The 22,940-nt window shown below is 46.3% G+C and overlaps 1 protein-coding gene across 3 annotated transcripts in view; it reads right to left on the reverse strand.

Moving 5' to 3' along the window:
* Positions 1 to 1,581: 1,581 nt before the first annotated feature.
* The window catches only part of Wipf2 (WAS/WASL interacting protein family member 2), a 35,622-nt gene continuing 14,263 nt past the window's right edge, over positions 1,582 to 22,940 (reverse strand). For all 3 annotated transcript variants that reach the window (XM_028755116.1, XM_028755115.1, XM_028755117.1), the window contains exons 2-8: positions 17,869 to 18,000; positions 12,519 to 12,651; positions 11,774 to 11,890; positions 10,000 to 10,656; positions 6,661 to 6,870; positions 3,713 to 3,814; positions 1,582 to 3,247 (exon numbers count right to left, since the gene is read on the reverse strand). In XM_028755116.1, the coding sequence (XP_028610949.1) occupies positions 3,207 to 3,247; positions 3,713 to 3,814; positions 6,661 to 6,870; positions 10,000 to 10,656; positions 11,774 to 11,890; positions 12,519 to 12,651; positions 17,869 to 17,931 (1,323 nt within the window). In that variant the 5' untranslated portion in view covers positions 17,932 to 18,000 and the 3' untranslated portion in view covers positions 1,582 to 3,206. The remainder of the gene's footprint in view (positions 3,248 to 3,712; positions 3,815 to 6,660; positions 6,871 to 9,999; positions 10,657 to 11,773; positions 11,891 to 12,518; positions 12,652 to 17,868; positions 18,001 to 22,940) is intronic.

The raw sequence follows: 22,940 nt of genomic DNA on the forward strand, positions 1-22,940 counted from the left end.
GCCCTCACCTCTCCTGGAGGTAAGTCCGGGTCTCACTTCAAGATGGGAAGCCACTGGGTGAGGGGATTCTCCCAGGGCACTGGCCAATGACTAGTTTCTTTGCCTTTCCTAGGAAAGGGGGCAGGGATGAATTCCTGGTGATGACCACCTCACGTCCATCAGCTGGGATAGCCCTAGCGGCTCACGTAAGTGGCCGAGGCTGTGAAAAGGGCAGGACTCTGCAGCTGCAGCAAAAATCCCAGGAGAGAGGAAACCACACCTGGAATATGAAGTACTTTGGTCCAGGTTTGGTGACTGGAGAAAGGGGCATCTAGATCATCTGAAAATCAGAACTACTGCCTGGCTTCAGGCAGGGCAGTACAAAACAGCTACGGAGGGTTTCCCATTAGGGAAAAATACCATGAGAGCTGTTGACAAAGCTTCTGGTTGCTTAGCTGGGCAATGTCTCTCCCCTTTGGGAGGGGACAAGGGAATAAAAGGGACTAAGTAATAGCCTCAACATGAGACCATCCAATCTTCCACTGAAGAGACAACATTCCCATGAGGACATAAGGGACAGTTTAAAAGGGGAAATTGTCAGTGTTCTTACAGCCCACCCACCTTAGACCTGTGTTACAAGCTTTGTACAACATACAAAATAGACAACAATTTTGAGGATCACATTCCCATCTTCAATAGCAAATATACATGATAATAAATTTGTTATTAACAGCAGGACCAAATAATGAATAAGGCAAAGACATTTAAGTTAGGTATGTAATCAACATACTCCATCAACTGGAGGAGCAGACTCACCAACTCAGATCTAACCCCAGGCCTTTTTTGGTGGTTGTTCCACCAGGCAAAGACAATGAAAATATCATTGATACCCACATGACACAGTCTGAATCTGGGGAAGAGAAAGGGCGGTAGGTCAAGTCGAGGAAGGTATCATCAGCCCGAGCAAAAAGCTGGGGTTTGGCTTTGTGAGTAGATGTATGTGTGTGTGTATACAAATATATATGTGTGCATGTATACATGTACATACACACATATACATAAATACACACACATATACATTTTTGATGTTCTATGTTTCAGTAAGGGAAAATTTTCACACTTTGATAACATTGTACAAAAGGCATCAGCTCCCATTTCAACAACAAATGGGAAGACTTCACAGTCAAGTTCAACACTTAGCATCTACCCTGGACTCTCACAGTATCAGCTTCTCCCTCTCTTAGCTCTGTTCACTTTAGGACGCTGGGAGCGTAACTGCTAACAGATGTGAGAAGAAGGCTAAATAGTGAACAATTAAAAGTCTGGTGAGATCTAACCGCTGCCCCAGGAGTCCAAGTGGTCCAGGTGCTGGCAATGAGTAACAATAAATAAATAAACCAAGTCAGGTCCACCTTTACCAGTCCTGGAAGATTTGGGTTTGACCGGGCATTACGCACAGATCCTTAAGCCCATGTTCAACTAGATTAGAAAGGTCCCTATGAGCCAGGTGTGGTGGCGCACACCTTTAGTTCCAGCACCTGGAAGGCAGAGGCGGGGGATCTCTGAGTTTGAGGCCAGCCTGGTCTACAGAGTAAGTTCCAGGACAGCCAGGAATGCACAGAGAAACCCTGTCTCAGGGGAAAAAAAGAGTAAGAATAAAAATAAGAAAGGAAAAAAGAAAGGAAGGAAGGAAGGAAGGAAGGTCGGTCAGTTCTTATGACAGTTTAACCCTGTGGTGTATATGGAAGTTCTTCACTAGCTTCCCCTACCCAATTCATAGAACAGTCCCGTCTCCCTACTGTCATGCAAGATTTGAGCAGCTTGTGGCCAGATCAAGGACCATAGGAAACCAACTTCTTTGGGTATAGAGTTCAAGTGCCTCACATTGCTGTTGGAGAAGAGACACTCCCTGGCCAACAGACCAACAACCTCAGTTGGGACATCCACTTCCTGTGCTGTTTACCTACAACCTGGAAGACAAAGAAACAATGAACTGCTGGCCGCCAGGGAAGACTTGCCTCCTGGATGGTGGCGTGCCTCCCTAAGTCTTTGTGTTTCTTGGTTTAGAGGACTTTGCATATCCCCCTGAAGTTCCCTTTTCTATTCTGTGGCCTTAAACCCTGCAGTCTCAGGAAGGTACGGTGGCAGAGGAAACAGGAAGAGCTTGTTGCTGTCAGATGGGTATGAGATTCTCAGTATGAGCAGGCTGTCAAGACCTCACTGGCCCTGAAGAGCCAGACACTCCTGTGAAGTGAATGCTTCCTGACTTCCTTCTTAGTCCCCCTGGAGCATTCCCCAGGGGCTGAAGGACTCAGGCTGCTGACCACTACAGGGTTACTCAGAAAAAACTGAAGCAATCAGGAGGGTGTGGTTAAGGCCCTATCTTATCATGTCTTATAAGAAGTCTGTAGGGTCTGTGACTTGGGAATGGACAATGCCCTCAATAAAAAGTGACTCTTCTCTTGAGGGATTCGGAAAGGACACCCTTCAGCCTAGCACCCTAGAGAAGGGGCAGGAGGCCCCAGAGCTTGGACAGCCCTGGCCCTTAGCTGCGCAAGAGCTGACTAGCTCTAAAATGATCCTCATTTACCTCACGCCCTTTCACTATTTAGCTAACTGATTAGTAGTTAGTGTGTATGTACAACTCATCTCTTGGGATAGGGGAAGAGGGATGAGAACAAAACCAAGACACTCTTAAAACTGAAGAAGACGCATTTCCTTGTCCTTTCTGTAACCTGACCTTTAAAACAGATCACTTCTCTGCAAATCCCCTTCCTGCATCACGGAATCCCCTTTCCTCAGAAGTCCTGGCCACACCAACCTCCTAAATATGGACTATAATGCACACACCACACTTCGCCCTCAGTGAACGACAGAGACAGGGGTTCCGTTTTCTACCCTGCCCAATGTGAGTCCATTCACCATAACAAGGCACCTTTCCCTGGAAGAAAGCGGGAGACATGGAAGCTTTCTCCTCCCCTGGCAGGCAGGGCTTGCTGGAAGAAGGTGGATCTGGGCATGAGACCCTACTGCCAATAGGAAGAGTCCAATCACCAAGTCCAGAGAGGAGATGCATAGATGGCGCTGGGCTGGGAGGATGCTCAGAGTCTAGGGTCGGTTGCACTGGAGAAACACTGTAGGAGCTCTCATGCAGGTGTTAGGGGTTGGGGGACCATCTGAGAAGAGGAGGTCCATCCTTTTCCTGAGGAGCAGGACCATGCGAGGCTTCACCTGAGAATGGGCGGCAGAGGTGGGGCTCCACGGGCAGCTGGAAGAGAAAAAAACAAAAAATATACATAGTGAGTGCACATGCCAGACTAAATAACACTTCTGAAATAGACAGCCTTTTTTTCTATTTAAGATTTATGTTTTTAATGTATGTGAATGTTTTATACATCTATCTGTATAGAAGAGGTCATCTGATCCCATGAGACTAGATACAATACAGACTGTTGTGAGCCCCCATGTGTGTGAACTCAGGGTCTCTGAGTCATTTCTCCAGCCCCCACGACAGGCTCTTTAAGTCAATTTTTAAAATCAGGAGACTAGGGCTGGATGGCTTGGTAGGTAGGTGCCTGTTGACAAGCCTGCTGACCTGGGTTTAATCCCCAGGGTCACTTGGTGGAAGGAGAAACACCCACTGACATCTACATGCATAGAAGCACATTTGACCTCAGAGAACACACAAGCCACGCTGCATACAATCATGGAAGCTGTTTCACTCCCCTCGCACCTCGGTTGGTTTTGCTGGGGTACACTCTTTGAAGATGCTTATATTCTTCTGGAGCAGGGAAGTCCTCCACTGGATGGAAGGAGTACTTAGACTCAAAATCATCTGTGAAAAGAACAGAGTTATGAAGTCATCCCTCCCACAGACTTTTGATTCTTAGGACTCTCCCTATTTACTAATCTCCTGTGGGGTCTGCTAAATGAAGAGCCTGCCCTGCCCACCAAACTGAAGATCCCACGCCAGCAGAAGCATTGCCCTGGGTGCATCTCATGTACAGTGGATACCCAAAGACCCCTACTCTGGGGGCTGGGGAGGTGGAGCAGTCAATAAAGTGCTTGTCATGCAGGTGTAGGGACTTCAGTTTGGATCCACAGCACTAGGCTGGGGGTATGGTGACACATGCACATACAAACACATACATACAGAGAAAAACATTAATCATTTTTAAAAATTGTGTGTGTTGAGTGTTTTGCCATCATGTGCATCCAGTGCCCACAGAGGCCAGAGGAGAGCATCAGACTTCTGAGACAGGAGTTCCAGACTGGTGAGGCCCCACGTGTGTGCTGGAAGTTGAACCTGGTTCTCTAAAGAGTAGTCAATACTTGTGAGCTTTCTCTACAGTCCCTTTATTTATGTTTTATGTCAACTTGACACAAGCCAGAGTTCTCTGAAAGGAGGGAACATCAATTAAGAAAATGTCTCACCCGGTGGTGGTGGCACACACCTTTAATCCCAGCACTTGGGAGGCAGAGGCAGGTGGATTTCTGAGTTCAAGGCCAGCCTGGTCTACAGAGTCAGTTCCAGGACAGCCAGGGCTACACAGAGAAACCCTGTCTCGAAAAACCAAAAAAAAAAAAAAAGAAAATGTCTCTATAAGACCTGGCTATAAGGCACTTTCTTACTTAGTGACTGATGGTGACAAGCTCAGCCCGTTGTGGGTGGCACCATCCCTGTGCTGGTGGTCCTGGGTTCTCTTAAGAAAGCAGGCTGAGCAAATCATGGAGAGCAAGCCAGTAAGTGGCACCTCTTCATGGCCTTTGCATCAGCTTCTGCCTCCAGGTTCCTGCTCTGTCTGTTCAGTTCCTGTCCTGACTTCCTTCAATGATGAACAGCGATATGGAAGTATAAGCCAAATAAGCCCTTTCCCAAGTTGGTTTTTGGTCATGGTGTTTTATCACAGCAATAATAACCTAAACTAAGACAATTTATTATTATTGTTGTCGTTTGTTTTTAAGATAGAGTCTCACCTTGTATACCTGGCTAGTCTGAAAAGTGTGCAGACCAGGCTGGCCTCAAACTCGGAGAGCCCAGCTTGCCTCTGCCTCCCAAGTGCTGGGATCAAGGTGTGTACCACCATGACCAGAGCTAGTACCGGCCCTTTTAAAACTCCTAGTCTAAAGGCATTTTAAGCTGATTTTTCAAATCTTTCCACCCAAAATCAGACACCACTGGAAAGGAGTTAAAGAGTGTGAGCAGCCAGGCAGTGGTGGCACACGCCTTTAATCCCAGCACTTGGGAGGCAGAGGCAGGCGGATTTCTGAGTTTGAAGTCAGCCTGGTCTACAGAGTGAGTTCCAGGACAGCCAGGGCTATACAGAGAAACCCTGTCTCAAACAAACAAACAAACAAAAAAGTGTGTGAGCTCACAGAAAGAAGTATCACTTTGTTCCAGAAACACCATGAGCTTAAAAGATTGTTATGGGAAATGAACTGAATTAAATTTACAAGGTGGTAGTCATTAGCTTCAAATGGGGATATGTGTCTCTAGCTGGTGAGTTTCAACCGGAAAGTTTTCTTTCACCCAAGGCTATCCTATATTGCCCTGCAATGCATTTCACATAGCCATGCTGGCCCCACCCCACATTCTATGAGCCTTATGGATATAGCTTGTTCAAACTTCAAGGGTCCTTTTTTTGCTTCAAAGCTTCCTATTTGTTTGTTTAGATAGGGTCTTGCTATGTATTACAGGCTAGTTTTGAATTTAGGATTCTCCTGACTCAGCTAACCCTGTGTGCTGGGATGATAGACATGTGCCACAATGTCCTACTACATTTTAAAGATTTCTGTAATATGGATGTATGTTCAAAGCAAACCCCTAGTGTGTCTGTTAAAAACAGACTGGATTGTGTTGGGGGGGGGGTAGCAACGGAGGAACCCACTAAACATCCTACAGTACTGAGGGTCACAGGAAACCTCATGGTTTGTTCTACAAGTCTTCAACAAAGGCCTGACAACACCTCTGGAAATCTTCTCTTGTGGTTCCATTCCAGACCATGAAGTGAGGAACTCATGAGGTAAACTCTCTAAAGTAGAGTCCTCAAGTTATAACCTGGATGACCCAATACTCATCTAGGCATTTCCCGGCTCTGTAGAGGGGGGAAAAGTGGGGTCCAAAGAGATGAAATAACTTCCTAAAAAAAAAAAACCCAAGGCTGGTTTGTCAATGGCCTCTGTATATTTTGTTTTTGTAGCACTGGGGCTCACACCAAGGGCCTCCATGAGCTAAGCTTCCTTAGCTTTTTGTGCTTTTTCTGTAGTGCAAGGGGCTGAACCCTGGCCCTTGCTTTTGCACACATTAGGGTAGTGCTGTTCCACAGAGCTTCATCCTGCGCCTCCTGAGTTTAAGTAACCAGTATCTCCTCCTTGGATAGATAGTTCTAGGACATATATGAATAAAGAGGATAGTCTCTGACAGAAAGCCTAACCAGAGGTCCTTGTGGGGACTTGAGAGTAGCTTTCAAATTAGCTTGACTCCTGATGGCTGGACTTCAGTCTGTTCATGTAAAGAAAGGGTCAATGGATTGGGAGCAGGACTCAAGAGTAAGAGTCAGGAGAGGACCTGCTGTGAACGAAGGCTACTGCCCTGGGCATTCTCCACCTCCACGGGCAACCTGGACTCCTGTCAGCGAAGCCACCATCAGAACTGGTAGACAAAAATCACTAACTACTTACCCAAGAAGGAGCGGACAGTGGTGATGGAGTCTCTATGGCCATTCCGCAAGGGTGGTGGTGGAGGAGGGGGTGGCCCAGCTGGTGTCCTTGAGGGTGGAGGTGGGGGCTTTCCTCTGCTTGGTGGTTCTGACCCATGCATCCGGTAAGGGGGAGGGGGAGGGGGAGCATCCCTGGCACCATTTCGGATCATGGGCGGTGGGGGTGGAGGAGCTGCAATTAAAATCCAAAGCAGTTAGGCTTGGGTTGGAGCTGGCAAAGGAAAGAAAGGCTTGAGAGACAGGAGCAAGAAAGCAGCCTAGGGGAATCTAGTGAAGGAGCGAGTGTGAGAAACGCCCAACGATACAGATGCACAGCAATGCTGCAATGAAATAAATTCATTGTTATACACCGACTATAAAAAAATCATACAACACCAGGCAGTGAGTGGAGGCACATGCCCTTACAGCACTTGGGAGGCAGAGGCAGGCCTGGTCTACAGAGTGAGTTCCAGGACAGCCAGGGCTACACAGAGAAACCCTGTCTCAAAGAACAAAAACAAAAAATCATTGATGGGCTAGAGAGATGGTTCGGCAGTTAAGAGCACTGACTGTTCTTCCAGAGGTCCTGAGTTCAATTCCCAGCAACCACATGGTGGCTCACAATCGTCTATAATGAGATCTGATGCCCTCTTATAGAGTGTCTGAAGACAGTGACATTGTACTCATGTACATAAAATAAATAAATAAATAAATCTTTCAAAAAAATTAGCATTATAAAAAATCATTGAAAATAAAAGACAGATTCAGGCTCTAAGAGAAGCCTTGAGGTAGCGAGGTAAGTCTCCGGTTACCTTCCCATACCGAGCTGCAGCTGCCCACCTCTATCTGTTTGTTTAGTTTTGGTCTGTTAGGGTTTCGTTATGGTTTTTGCATTTTTGAGATGAGTCTCAACCATCCATCCATCTTCCTTCCTTCCTTCCTTCCTTCCTTCCTTCCTTCCTTCCTTCCTTCCTTCCTTCCTTCCTTTCTTTCTTTTTTCCCCCGAGACATGGTCTGTGTGTAGCCCTGGCTATCCTGGGACTCAACAACGCAGTAAGCTCATCAGCGCACTCCATTTCCATATGCTCCTATACAAACAAACCAAGAGAGTCAAGGATGTGCCCAATGTCGCACAACAAATAGAGCCACCACACAGAAGACCATGGGCTACTCCAGCACTGATGCTCTGGCTCCCGATGGGGCAGCAGGCTGAGGCCTTGGCTCATGCTGCTCATGGCTTATGGACGGAATACAACTACCAGGATGTAAAAGCAGGAAGTCTTCAGACATCCGAACTGTCTCCCCTTGACACATATGTCACTTTTATTTTCTCTGCTCTTATTACAGAACAGGATTAGGAAGATATGGGATTTGCTCACATTAACCAGTTCTTTAGGAGCTGAAGAGACGGCTCAGCAGTTAAGAGCACTGACTGCTCTTCCAGAGGTCCTGAGTTCAATTCCCAGCAACCACATGGTGGCTCACAACCATCTGTAATGAGATCTGATGCCCTATTCTGGTGTGTCTGAAGACAGCTACAGTGCACTCATATATATAGAATAAATAAATCTTTAACGATTATGAGCCACCATGCAGGTTCAGGGGACTGAACCTGGGTCCTCTGGAAGAGCACTCAGCACTCTTAACTACTGAGCCATCTCTCTAGCTGTACCCCCACCCACTCAGTGCAGTTGTTTTTTTTGTTTTTTTTGTTTTTTTTTTACCTGAACTTTACAGAATCCTGAGCTAGCTTATGCTATAGGCAGGGAAATACCACATCATCAGTGTATCAGGTTACTGTTTGGGGTAGGTCCTAAAAGACTGCTAGGGAGAGCACAAATCTACACCAGCCTAACCAGGCAGCAAAACAGCATAATGGTCTTTTTACTAATTTACTTTTTGCTTTGTGAGATAGGTTTTCTCTGTGTAATAGTCCTGGTTGTCCTGGAACTCACTTTTAGACCAGGCTGGTCTCAAATTCAGAGATCCTCCTGCCTCTCAAGGGCTGGTATTAAAGGCAAACGACACTAGGCCTGGCTTATTTTTTAATTTGTATTTAGACTTAGTTATGCATGTGTGTGTGCCTATATGTCTGTATATGCACCCTGCATGTACAGGTACCCACGGAAGCCAGAAGAGGGCATCAGGTCCCTTGGAAGTGCAGTTACAGGAGGCACTGAGCTATGATAAGGATGATGGAAACCAAGTCTAGGCCCTCAGGAAGAGCAGCAAGTGCCCTGGCAAACATTCTATGTGTGTGTGCACACAGACACATTCAAGTAGGCCTTCACTGAGGCTTCTGTACTGCTTTGCTAAATGTTCTTTTCTCATTTGGGTCACACACAGTCTCCCTATGTTGTCCAGGACAGTCTCAAACTCCTGTGGCTCAAGCCAGCCTCCTGCTTCCACCTCCAACCCAGCTGGCACCCATTCCTTAATTCTTGAGCCACTCACCACTTCTCCACTGCACAGAAGGGTCCCCCCAGCACTCAGACACCGTCAGTTCTCAGGGTCCGCCTGCCCGCCCGCCCTGTCTGCACACAGAGGACCACGTCCTTCATCTTGGAGTTCTTCCATTACTCTAACAAGCTCATGGGCTTTTGCTTTGCCTTTTAATATTTAATATTTTATGAGTGTATGAGTGTTTTTGCTAACATTTATACCTGTGGACCATGTGTCTCTGATGCCAACAGAGACCAGAAGAGGGCATCAGATCTTTTGAAACTCTGTACACAAAGTTGTGAGCCAACCTGTAGGTGCTAGGAAACTAACCCTGGTGCTCTGGAAGAGTAGTCAGTGCTCTTAACCACCAACCTATCTGTCCAGCCACCAAGCACATGGTTTTTGTTGTTGTTGTTTTGTTTTACTATTATTATTTTAACTAAAAATTATTTAGAATTAGGTGTGGACACCTTTAATCCCAGCATTCTGGAGGCAGAGGCAGGTGGAGCTCTATGAGTTCCAGACCTTGTCTCAAAACTAAAACAATCCATTGCGTGTGGGACTGGTTCAGCTCCAAGTCTTTACAAAGCCCCACTTTCACTCCTGCTGTCCTTGTCCTTTCCAGTGACCTCCCTGCTGTCCCAAGTGTTATGAATAGTCCTACTTCAGGCCTTTTCACACTGGCACCATAGAGGCTAAGCCTTCTCTCACTCTAACCTCTCCCCCAATTCAAAATACAGCATTATTTATATGTATTTACTAGGCTGTCCACCAGGCTGATCTTTTTTCTCTTTTCCCTAACAATTACCAACACATAAAAAGGCACCTAATTCTTATTCTCCTTAAACACTGCAGAGACACTCTGAGAGCAAGCACTTACCTGCTCCCCTGCTAGGAGGGTCTCGGGCTGGGGGAGGTGGCCTGTTACTCAACAAAGAAGGGGTGGCTGAGGCGGGTGGAGGAGGTGCAAGGCCTCGGACAGGCCCTGGTGTTTTCCTATGCAAAGAATTGTGTCTCTGTGGCAGCTCAGGGGCTGACTCATTGGTGGGGCTTGAGGGCCCATTGGGGACCCCAGGAGGCTGACGGTAAGGCGGTGGGGGAGGAGCCAGAGACTGGCCACTGGGTCCTGTTCTGACGTTCACAGGGGAAGGAGGTGGCTTTACAGGGGGTGGAGTAGGATGTCCTTCTCGACCAGGGTGCAGCCTCTGTCCAGGTGTTGGAGGCAACGGTTTCTCCCTGTTGTAGGCTTGGGCTTTGTTGCTGTGCAGAGGCAGAGGAGTAGGGGGTGCGTTGGCACGCCGCCCTGGAGGTGGTGGGGGAGGTGCAGAGGAGCTGTGCTTCATTCCTGTGCCACTGGTGGCGTTGGGCCGAGAGAGGTCCGGTAAGGAGGGTCTCTGCATCCGGGGCAGTTCTGGGAGGGAGGCTCGGCTGCTTTCGGTATCATCGTGAGGACGCCCACTGGCTGCAGACCCCGGAGGTCTTGGAGCAGCAGCTCGAGAACTGGGGACCTGCATGGCTGGCTTACCAGCTGGAATCTCTACAAACACACAAGACAACACTGTGTTAAGAGTTAAAGTCTATCTGTCAGGGCCCTAGCTGAGCCAGCCTCAGTGCAGCCTGCACAACAGCCATCAGAGCACCAGCCAGCCTTGGCTGTGCTTGCTTCCCTGTGGTCCTGGGATCGAGCCCAGAGCCCAGTGTGTGCAGGCACGCCTCCCCTCGCTGAGCTCCATCTCCAACCTCAGTTCTGAGTTCTAATCAGGGCTAAACAGATTCGGGACCTGTTAATAAATGCTGCCAACACAGCTTGAACACGTTTAAATTAAATTACACTTATTTATTTTACCCTTTTTTGGGGGGAGGGGGTAGTTCTGTTTAGCCCTAGTTCCTGGAACTTACTGTGCAGACCAGGCTGGCCTCAAACTCAGAGATCCACCTGCCTCTGATTCCTGAGTTCTGGGATTAAAGGTGTGCGCCACCAGGCCAGGCTTATTTGTCTTTTTGTTCCTTATTTCACTTGACTGAGGTCTTCTAAGTTTATCTGTGTTTTCATAAAAACATTAATTTCCTTCTTAAGGGCCAAATAATAAATCTATTCTATGTGTGTATACCTTTGTCTATGTGTAAATATTCTGAATGTATTTATGTATTTAGAGACAGGGCTCATGTAACTTAGGCTGGCCTCAGACTCAGTACGTAGCCAAGGATGACCTTGAATGTCTGAGATTCACTCTCCTGTATCTATCTCCCAAGTTTTGGGATTACACGTGTGCAGCACCTAGCCTGGTTTCTACAGTACTAGGGACTGAACTCAGGTCTTCAGACATACTAGGCAAGCCTTCAACTCACTGATACAACTCAGCTCAGCACTTAAAATCTGCTTGTTTCTCTTTTGGGTTCTGGCTGCCCTCAAACTTGGGATTCTCCTGCCTCAGCCTCCCAAGGAGGACTGCAGTCATGCACCAGCAACTGCCATTTTCTTTACTAAGTTAAACAACACACTTTACTTTCCCCCTCAGCTTTGCTTCACTCTACTGGGAACTACTCTTGTTTCTACTCCCTCTGTCCCCTAACTCAGGCCTCAACCACAGCACACTTGGAACAGGTCAAAACACTTATACTCAGGAAATCTCCTGAGATCATTTTTGAGATACCTGAAGCATCCTTGGCTCCCACAGGGCGGAGCTTCGGCACTCCTCCTTGAAAGAGGCCTCCCTTGGGCTGCAAAGCAGCTGCTCCCGGCCCGTAGCCACCACTGCTCCCTTTGGGCTCTGCAAGGCACAGGGAAGGGTTCCAGGTCACATGCTCTGAGCTGCTTTCATTTACAAGTGTACCAGCTTTACTTCTGTCCCTCTATCAAGCAGTAGCCAAACAGCAGCACCAAACACAGACAAACTCAAGAACACGTAGGCCTTGTAGCTGCACACCTCCACGTGAGGATTATTAAGACAAAACAACAAAAATGAAAGGACAAAGGGACAGAGGAGCCATCTTTAAGGTGAAGGAAAACAACTCCAGTTCCCAGAACTCTCTTCCTGAACAGCTAATGGCTCAGGTGGATGAAGTGTGAGCAAACTCTCCTGTGCCTACAAGATTGGACATGTACAGCAATCAGAAAACCATCCTTGGTTTCAGACAAGAAGCTTCCAGGAATGTGGTGGTCTCCTGAGGGAACAGGCAAGGATGTGCCCTGACAAACACTACTGCTGCAGGGGAGGAGTTTTAACTCTGAGAAGATTTAGAAAGAACGTCCATGATATTCAACTCTGCAGCTGAAAGGAAAGTCAAGATATCCAGGACAGCATTTGCCCACTGGAGAAACTACAATAAATGTGAGGCCCAGAGATGTCTTCCAAGCCTGGATCCTGACTCCACCCTAGGACAAGAGCTCAGACTCACTCTCGATGGCAGGAGCACTCCGGTCATTCACGTGGGTCACCTTCTTCAGTTTGGTCCCTTTGCAAATGTCCTGTAAGAGGGCGCCTCGATTCCGCTGCTCATCTCTACTGAGTTTGGGCTGTTCTGTGTTTGCCTGGAGGAAGAAATGTTAAGTTTACCCTGAAGAGCTCCTATCACAGCTTGGAATAAGTGACTTAAGCCAGGGCTTCCGTGAGATGCCGATGTAGCACAATCAGACATATGTGCCAGGTAGCAGTATCAATGGAGCAACCACTCTTCTCAGCTCCCCGCTTCCTTCTGTGCAGGATACAGACCTCCCTCCAACTCACCAGCCTCGGAGAGGAAGGCAAGACTAACCATGAATGTGCGTCTTGGACATGTTAACAGAGCACCATCAGCAGTGCTGAGCACCGATTATGCCTCAAATAGTGTGCTAAGTACTGCTTAGATGACCTCATTTAGAACCTGAAATACTCCTACAGAAAAGCATGACTCCCACGATCCATACTTGAAAGTGTGGATCAGAAGAAGCTCGTTTTCGATGGTCACGCAATTAGTAATTGGTAAAAATAATCCACACCCCAACCCTGACTGCAGAATCTTATCCCAGCGTAACCTGTCACCCTCCTAGCCCTCTGTCTTCTATATAATGTTAAACAGTAGACACTGATAGCCCTACCCCAAAACTGAGGAGATAATGCTTCTGGAAAGTCAAGGGCACGTAAGCAGACACTGAGCCATTTTTTTTTTTTTCCAAGACAGGGTTTCTCTGTGTAGCCCTGGCTGTCTTGGAACTCACTCTGTAGACCAGGCTGGCCTCGAACTCAGAAATCCACCTGCCTCTGCCTCCCAAGTGCTGGAATCAAAGGCGTGCGCCACCACTGCGCGGCAAGACAGAGTTTCTATGTGTAGCTCTGGTTGTCCTGGAACACTCTCGGTAGACCAGGGTGGCCTTGATGTCAGAGATCCCCTGCTTCTGCCTCTGGACTGCTGAGATTAAAGGTGTGCTAATTTTTCAAACTTTAAAATGTTATTTGTCATTACTGTGTGTGCCCCTCTGAACATGCAGAGGTCAGAGAACAACTTTCTGGAGCTGGTTTCACTTCTACTTTGGGTTCTAGAGTCTGTACTCAGGTCACCAGACTTGTACTGCAAGAGCTATACTTGTCAAACCTGAGCTGAGTTTTACATGGCTGTACTGGTTGGTTTTGTGTGTCAACTTGACATAAGCTAGAGTTATCACAGAGAAAGGAGCCTCCCTTGAGGAAATGCCTCCATGAGATCCAGCTGTAAGGTATTGTCTCAGTTTGTGGGAGGGCCCATTGTGGGTGGTGCCATCCCTGGGCTGGTAGTCCTGAGTTCTATAAGAAAGCAAGCTGAACAAGCCTGGGAAAGCAAGCCAGTAAGTAACATCCCTCCATGGCCTCTGCATCAACTCCTGCCTCTGGGTTCCCACTCTGTGTTGAGTGCCAGTCCTGACTTCCTTTGGTGATGAACAGCAATGTGGAAGTGTAAGCTCAATAAACACTTTCCTCCTCAACTTGCTTCTTGGTCACGATGTTGTGTGCAGGAATAGACACTGTGACTAAGACTATGCTGATGCGATTCCCTCAGAGTCCCTGCCTCTTTCAACATCCTTCATCTTTCTCTATGTCATTTCCCCAAGTTCCATCCTTAGCCTTCGTCTACATGTTTCTGAGCAAAGCCAATCATGGTTTGCATACTACATAGAAGTCCCCAGATCTGTGTGAGCAGACATATTCATGTGTATGTACGTCTGTGCACATGCATTCGGAGACCAGAGGATGACATCATGTATCTTCCTCAAATGTTCTCCACTTTGTTTCTTGTATTTGTTTGTACTGAATTTTAGTTGAGACCAAGTCTCACTACATAGCCTTGGCTGGCCTGCACTCAGAGACCTACCTGCTCACCTCTGCCTCCTGCTACACTCAGCTTCTGTTTTTTTGGTTTTTTGTTTTGTTTTTTAAACAGAAGAGCCAGAGTAAACTGAGGCCCTGCTGCTTGTGACGTAAGCATTTACTGACTGGGTAACCTGTCTCCCCAACCCTCCCAGTTTTCCATCTCACCCTCAGGTCTGATCTCAGCTTCACATGCACATCAGCAGATACAGTGCATTCCCAAATGAACATCCGACACACACCTAACACACCACCATTATGGTTCTGAATGCACTTGGGGTGTGTGTGTGTTAGTGCTGGAGAATAAACTCAGGGCACTGCGTTGTGCAGTTTAGACAAGTGTTCTGCACTGAGCTATAGCCCCAGTTCACCTGCTAAATCTTAACACCATTAATTAAGCGTAGAGCTGGTTTTTTTTCAATTATTCCATTTGTGTCTCTGTGTGTGTGCACACACATGTGCACTCACATGCATGTGCTCACCACGTATGAAGGTCAAAGACAACTTTCAGGAGTAAATTCTCTCCCTTTACCATGGGATCACACTTAGGCTGCTAGCCCACGGGTAGAGCTTTTTAAACTCCTAATGAACCTTTCTATAAATCATTAGAAATGAAAACCATTCTAAAGCTGGGTATTGTAGCACATGCTCCTGATAACCTTAGCCAGCAGAGACATCAGGATCTGGAGTTCAAGTCCAGCCTGAGATACAGTGAGTCTAACTATGCACAAAGGCTCACATTTCTAACATAACTAAAGCACAGGGAAAGCCTGGAATCTACGGAATCTTAACATATAAAGATGTTTTACAAACTGTGGTAGTTTTAACATGCTCGGTCCAGGGAGCGGCACTATTAGGAGGTGTGGCCCTGTTGGAGGAGAAGGTGCGTCACTATCAGGGTAGGCTTTGAGAGAGCTCCTAGTTGCCTAAGGATGCCAGTCTTCTGACTACCTTCAGTTCAAAATGTGAGCTCTCGGCTCCTTCTCCAGCATCATGTCTGTCTGCACACTGCCATGCTTCCTGCCATGATGATAATGGACTGAACTCTGAACCCTTAAGCCAGCCCCAATGAATGTCCCTTATAAAAGCTGCCTTAGTCATGATGTCTCTTCTCAGCAATGGAAACCCTAAATAAGACACAAACCAACAGTGAAATAATCCAAGAACATGACCATACCGCACAAAAGAAATTACACAGGAAGCAGATATTTAAATTTTTCAGCAATATTTAGAATTAAGAAGAATGCAGGGCCTAAAGAATTGGCTCAGAATTTGAAGAACATTTGCTCCTCTTACAGAAGACCTGAGTTCAGTTCCCAGTACCCACATCAGTCAACTGAAAACGACTTGTAACTCCTGCTCCTAATCTGACGTTCTACTATGGCCTCCTCAGAAGACAACAGGCATACATGCTATGCACATACATATGGGCAAGCAAAACCACTCGTACATATAATCTGTATGTTTGTTAATTTATTAAGAAAGCAGGCCAAGAGTCAACATGATTTACCTATTAAGCTAATATAGTTTACAGCTGTTGACTATGGGGTTCATGACAACAGGACTGCCACTCAGTACTCTGCAGTGCCTGGCACAGAGAGGAAAAGTGCAAGAACGGTTTCGATGAAAGCTGGAGACGGTCAGAGGTTAAGCTAGGAGGACTAGTTATATCCAGACCAGCTTGGGCTGCAAAGTAAGCCCCTGTCTTAAACCCAAAACAACAAAGGCTGAGCATGGTAGTGCACGCCTTTAATCCCAGAACTGGGGAGGCAAAGGCAGGCAGATCTCAGAGTTCGAGGCCAGCCTGGTCTACAGAGTGAGATCTGGCTCAAACAAACAAAACAAAAACTAACGAAACCCAAGGTGCTGAAGAGATGGACTAATGGACGAGGGCACTGGCTACTCTGTTCCTAGGATCAACTCTTAGCACCCACATGACAGCTCATCATTGTCTATACTCCAGTTCAGGATCTGACAGCCTCTTCTGGCCTCCTAGGACACTAGGCATTCACATGGTACACAGATACATGCAGGCAAGTCACCCACACATTAAAAAAAAAAAACCCCGATTTTAATAATTGTAATGAACTGACTGGGAATAGGAGAGATGAACTGGTAACAGAAACTACCACCTCAAATCCTCGTCCCTTCCTCAAGATGTCGGAGAAACGAGGCTAACCTATTTGGATTTTGTTGTTGTTTTTCGTTGGTTGGTTTTGGGTTTTGGTGACAGGGTTTCTTTGTGTAGCCCTGGCTGTCCCGGAACTTGCTCTGTAATCCAAGCTGGACTTGAACTCAGAGATCATCCGCCTCTCACTTCCAAGTGCTGGGATTAAAGGCGTGTGCCTCCACCACTTAACTGAGACTAACCTATTTATAGAATAGTTACGGGGACTGCTCAGAAACGCAAACCAGCTGAGGCAGACAGGCTTGTTTGTTCTCTATCTACATTGCCTGCTATTACATGTGTCTATGAATGAGACTCCAAAGTAACTGCAAGAATCCAGGATGCAGCTGGGCAGTTGCTCAAGCCTACAATCTACAAGGCAAGAGAAAAAAGGCTCACACTGCAAGTTACAGGCTAGTCTGACCTATGATCAAGCTCTAGGCCAGTCACACAGTGAAATCCTGTCTCAAAATTCGAGCAGAAAATTTTTAGTTAAAATTTAAATATATATTAAAAGTATAGATGATATTTAAAACAATTGGTGGACATGGTTTTCACATGTCTGTAATCCCAGCAGTTAGGGGAATGAGGCAAATTTAAGGCCAGTCTGGGCTACACAACAAGTACAAGGCCAGCCTGGACTACATAGCAAGATTTTGTTGTTACAAACAAAAACAAAACCACAAGAGGGCCGGGCGGTGGTGGCGCACGCCTTTAATCCCAGCACTTGGGAGGCAGAGGCAGGCGGATTTCTGAGTTCGAGGCCAGCCTGGTCTACAGAGTGAGTTCCAGGACAGCCAGGGCTACACAGAGAAACCCTGTCTCAAAAAAACCAAAAAAAAAAAAAAAAAACCACAAGAGGGCTAGGTGCTGGAGAGACGGCGCTCGAGAAATGGCTCAGTGATGAGGAACATTTGCTGTCTTGCAGAGGACCCAGGTTCCATTCTCAGGAACCATGTCTGGCTGTACACAGCTGATTGCAACTCCACTCCTGGGGATCCCAGAGCTCTCTTTTGCCTCCTGGGGCACCAGGCATGCATGTGGTGTACATACGTGCATGTAGGTAAAACACTCATCCATGTAAAATAAATATAAAAGAAACAAATAGAACAAAAAAGCTCACAGTGAAAGAGCAGTTAGGTAAGAAAATATAAAGTTTTAAACAAAGAGGACTGAAAAGAAAAAGAACATACATAACCATACGAGAAGCCCACCAATTTTCTTATAGGCTTGAAGACAGCCCAGTGGAGAGATTACCTACCTGATTAAATGTGGGAGGTGGGGGAGGACCAGGCGGGGGTGGAGGGGGAGGAGGAATTGGCATTCTTGCCCTGCTACCAGTTGGCACCGTTCCCTCTCCGTCTTTATTTGCAGCTTTAGGTCATTCATATACCTGTAAACAAAACCAAAATTCCAAAGAACAGTTCTGTAATTAGAGGTTCTGAATGTCCAGAAGTCTAGGGTTGGACAGGGACCAGAGAGCCTGAACACTTCATCCCCTACATAAATGCTCTGTAAGATGCCACCTTACCGTCTCCTTTTAAAAACCACTGTTTGTGTACTGGGAATCAAACCCGGAGCCTCACGGGTGCTAAGCATGGGCTTCACCACTGATCTCTATTCCCAATCCAACTAAAAAAGCCAAACACGAAACAACAAAAACAACAAAACCCCTCTATTTTAGAAGTTTTAGGTTCACAGCAAAACAGAGCAAGAAGCACCACAAGTTTCTATGTAACTCTGTCTATGCATGCATCTCACCACAGTGTAAGTGTTTGACTCTTGGTCAGACAGTACGAGTATATTTGATTTTATAAGAAGCTGCAAAGCTTCTTCAAAAGTGGCTATACCAACTTTGGGTTTGCATCAGCAATGAAGAATTCCTGTTGCTCCACATCTCTGCCAGCACTTGGTGCTGTCGGTTTGGATCTTGGCCACTCTAGTAAGCATGTACTGTTTAGTTTGGAATGTTGCTTTAATTTGCAATTCCCAAGGAGCCTGGTGTTTACCATGTTCTCATAAGCCTACCTGCCATTGTGTGTCTTCTTGGCCAAGGCATCTGTTTGAGTCCTCTGACTTGGGTGATGGTGGTGTTAGGGCTTGAAGGTGTGGTGAGCCTATGTTCTACCAATGAGCCAGTCAAAACCTCAACCTTCCTTTTTTTTTTTTTTTTTTAAATTAGACTTTTCATTTTACTGTTGGTTTAAAAGCTCTGTGTCTCTAATGAAATGTTTTCTTCCAGTTTGTGGCTTGCCTTCTGATTCTCATGATTTTTTTTACAGCCTTTTGAGAACATAAAATCACTGGCAGTAGTGGTACACGCCTCTAATCTCAGCATTCGGAGGCAGAGGTTGAGGCCAACTTGGTCTACAAAGCGAGTCTCAGGATAGCCAGGGCTACACAGAAAAACCCTGCCTTGGGAACCATATATGTATACATGTGTGTATGTATGTTTTCATATACAGGATATATATATATCCTATATATACACATATATATATACACATATGTCCAAACACACAGATATAAAGTCATTCTCAGTCTGAGAGGCATTCAAGAACAAGCTGTAGACCACATTTGACTCATAGGCCACAGTTCACCTGTACCTTGGAATAGTCACACCCATGGGAGTTGATTAGAGAATAAATACCACATGAGAAATTAGCTACACTCTTGGTCACAAAACACTTAGCATTTGAAACCTATAGCTATCTGTCCATTACAGTTTGCTTGAGTTCATATAGGACTGAACTGAGGGACTGACTGACTGACGTAAATCATTACACTAGCTAAAGATAAAACAGAGAGATCAAGGACACCAAGTCCTCCAAAGCTTGGTCCCAAGAAAATCTCTTTTCTTGATCTCTAAAAATGGAAGCCAGAATAACACAGGCACAATGAATACAAACTCAGATAGGAAAGATATAGAAAAAAGGGCTAGAGAGATGGCTCAGCAGTCAGGAGCACTTGCTGCTCTTGGAGCTCCCATAGCAGGCTGCTCACAACAACCTGTAACTCCAGTTCCAGGGGAGCCAGTGCCTTCTCTCACCTCCATGGGAACCCACCCACATGCAGACACACAGAAACAAAAGTAAAAATAAATCTTTAAAAAAAGAAAAGAAAAAGAAACAAAATAAGGTCAACTAGTCAGTCCATAGAGGAACTGCCTCTAAACCAAGCAACTAATGTGCTTAGGCACAGGGAGACTTCCAGTAGTTCTCAGTACAGAGGGGAGACCATGTGTACTAAGCCAAGCCTAAGTCAAGCTAGCATGGCAAACCACAGGAAGGCCTAGTTTTGAACTCCTTACAGGGATATCTGTAATCCACCATGGATAAGAAGTATTTGCAATAGTCTCTCAGTGTCCTGCAGTGAAGATAGAAAAGAGGAGATATCCTAAAGATTCTCTAGACCAAGAACTGTCGCAGTAGAATAGAACTGATCAGAAACTTGACTGACAAATCTCCAACTCCAACTCCTACCAACGTGATGTCCAGCAGAGCCATCTGTTCCAAAGAGACAAAGATCTGAACAGTACCTGGATGGGTGTTCTCAGGAGGCTAAGGCCTCCATTCTCTTTGAAACAAAGCAGTGAGGTGGCAAGATGGCTGAAGAATAGGTCATTTGCCTTCAAGCCTGACAGGCCCTGTTCAATCCGTAAGACCACCATGGTGGGGGGGGAGAGGGAAGACTACAACTAGTTGTCCTCTAACTTCCACACACATGCAGGCAGGGACTGGGAAGATAGTTGAGTTGGTAATGTGCATAGAGTTCCATCCCAGAACCAACATTTAAAAAGCTGGGTACGCCGGGCAGTGGTGACGCACGCCTTTGATCCCAGCACTTGGGAGGCAGAGGCAGGCGGATTTCTGAGTTCGAGGCCAGCCTGGTCTACAGAGTGAGTTCCAGGACAGCCAGGACTACACAGAGAAACCCTGTCTCGAAAAACAAACAAACAAACAAACAAAAAAAAAACAAAAAAAACCAAAAAGCTGGGTACACTAGGTGATGGTGGGGCACGCCTTTATTCCCAGCACTCAGAAAGCAGAGACAGGCAGATCTCTGACTTTGAGGCCAACCTAGTCTACAGAACAAGTTCTAGTACAGCCAGGGATACACTAAGAAACTGTTTCAAAAACACAAAACCAACAAGCTGGGTATGGTAATGAAGCAGGCTTTGACAAGTTCCAGGCCAATGAGAGACTGTCTCTACTTAAAGTGGACAATCTTCTCAAGGACATTCAAATCGAGCACATGCACGCACGCACGCACGCACGCACGCACGCACGCACGCACGCACGCACACATACAAAGGCTAGCTCCCCTCCAAGGGAAATACCATTCCACTTCTGGTTCCAAAGCTGAGTGTCGTAGTCTTCCTTTACTGGGCTCTAACCCTTCAGTCCAGAGGTTTTCACCCTGAGTCTTGACCCTTTTGGGGACTGCATACCAGGTATCCTGCATATCAGATATTTACATTACAAATCACAACAGCAGCAAAATTACAGTTATGAAGTTGCAATAAAATAATTTTAAGGGGCTGGAGAGATGGCTCAGTGGTTAAGAGCACTGGCTGCTCTTCTAGAGGTCCTGAGTTCAATTCCCAGCAACCACATGGTGGCTCATAATCATCTGTAACGGAATCTGGTGCCCTCTTCTGGTGTGTCTGAAGACAGCTACAGTGTACTCATATACATAAATAAATGAATAAATCTTTAAAAAATAATAATAATAATAATTTTAAGGTTGGTCACCACAACATGAGGGACTATATTAAATCATATTAGGAAGGTTCAGGACCACTACACCATTTTTTTTTTTTTATCAAAATATGCTAGGAGGAGCAATGCCCAGTACTTGTGGTCCCAGCTACTTAAGAAGCTGAGGTAGGAAGATCACCTAAACCCAGAAGGTCAAGATCAACCTGGGCAAAACAAGATGCCATCCTATTCAATGCTCTCAAACAGATGCTTAGCTTCACTAAAATACTAATCAAAGTGGTAAATCTCCATATGCAGAAACCCTATCACCAAGGGGTTTAATTTAAAATAAACTTAAGGAGTCATTCTCCAAATCCAGACATGTTCTTCTCTAGCCAGTAACACCACAGAAGTCAAAACGGACAGGAGCTTCCCACTCACAGCAAAGCAGGCGCACAGTTAGCTCACTAACGCCACAGGCAGAACACAATCTCTTACTGGAAGGAAGATGGAGACTTAGGCACCTCTGGGATGCCTTCTAGGGGTAAAGTCACACATGCAATGTGCCTGCCTGTCCACTTTCCTTTAATATGGCTCCTAAAAACCAATAAAGGCCTGATACGGTGGCACTCAAGGCAGAGTCAGGTGGATCTCTTGGTTTGAGGCCAGCCTGTTCTGAATAGCAACTTCAGGCCAGCCAAGGCTAAACCATGTCACAGAAAACAACAACAAAATAACCCAAACAACAACAAGCGAGCTGGGAGATGAGGAGTTCCTTACCACAGTGGAGTAATGCCATCCAGTACTCAGGACAAAAAACCCCAATGCAGGAAGAGCAGGAGCCGCAAAAGTATGGGCAACACCTGTCCAGGAGACTACCTGACACCAGGAACAAACAGGTTCCTGCGCTTACTTGGGAAGTGATGTCCACAGAGAACGAAGCCCATGCATCCTGTGTTGTCGGACGAGCGGAGGCGTCCGCCAGTGTGTCTCTATTGTCTCTAAACTCAAGGCAGCTCAAGAGCAACTTTCAGGTCTCACCTCTTTTTCCCTCACTACTCCAGTACAGGGCTACAGAGTACAGAGCTCTCATCTCAACAGAAAACGTACCAATGCTTTTCTGAAACTCATTTGAGTCAAATGTCTGATAGATTTCTATTACACACAGAGATGGAGTTAAAATGCCGAGGTGATTTTGTGAAGGAGAGTGTAGCACTCCTGTGCCATGTGGGTGCTGGGAATTTAACTTGCATTCTCTGGAAAATTGGTGCTCCTAACTGCTGAGCCATCTCCCCAGGCCCACCCTAGGTTTTCTAAAACAGATTATCTATTTGCAGGGTTTTTGTTGTGATAAATTTACAAAGTTTTACATAGCTGGGGCTAGCTTTGGATTCTCTATGCAGCCAAGAATAACCCTGAATTCTTGACCCTCCTACCATTGCCTCCTGAATGCTGGGATTACAAGTACACACCACAGCTGGTACTAGTTTTCTGGATCACTGATTTTTCACTGTTGTAAGGAGCCCAGAAGCTGGGCATGCAGCACTCCTGTGACCCTGGCACATGGGAGGGGCATGCAGCACTCTTGTGACCCCAGCACATGGGAGGGGCATGCAGCACTCCTGTGACCCCA

This window comes from Grammomys surdaster, unplaced genomic scaffold (assembly GCF_004785775.1).
Source record: "Grammomys surdaster isolate TR1022 unplaced genomic scaffold, NIH_TR_1.0 126048, whole genome shotgun sequence".
Taxonomy (NCBI): Eukaryota; Metazoa; Chordata; class Mammalia; order Rodentia; family Muridae; genus Grammomys; species Grammomys surdaster.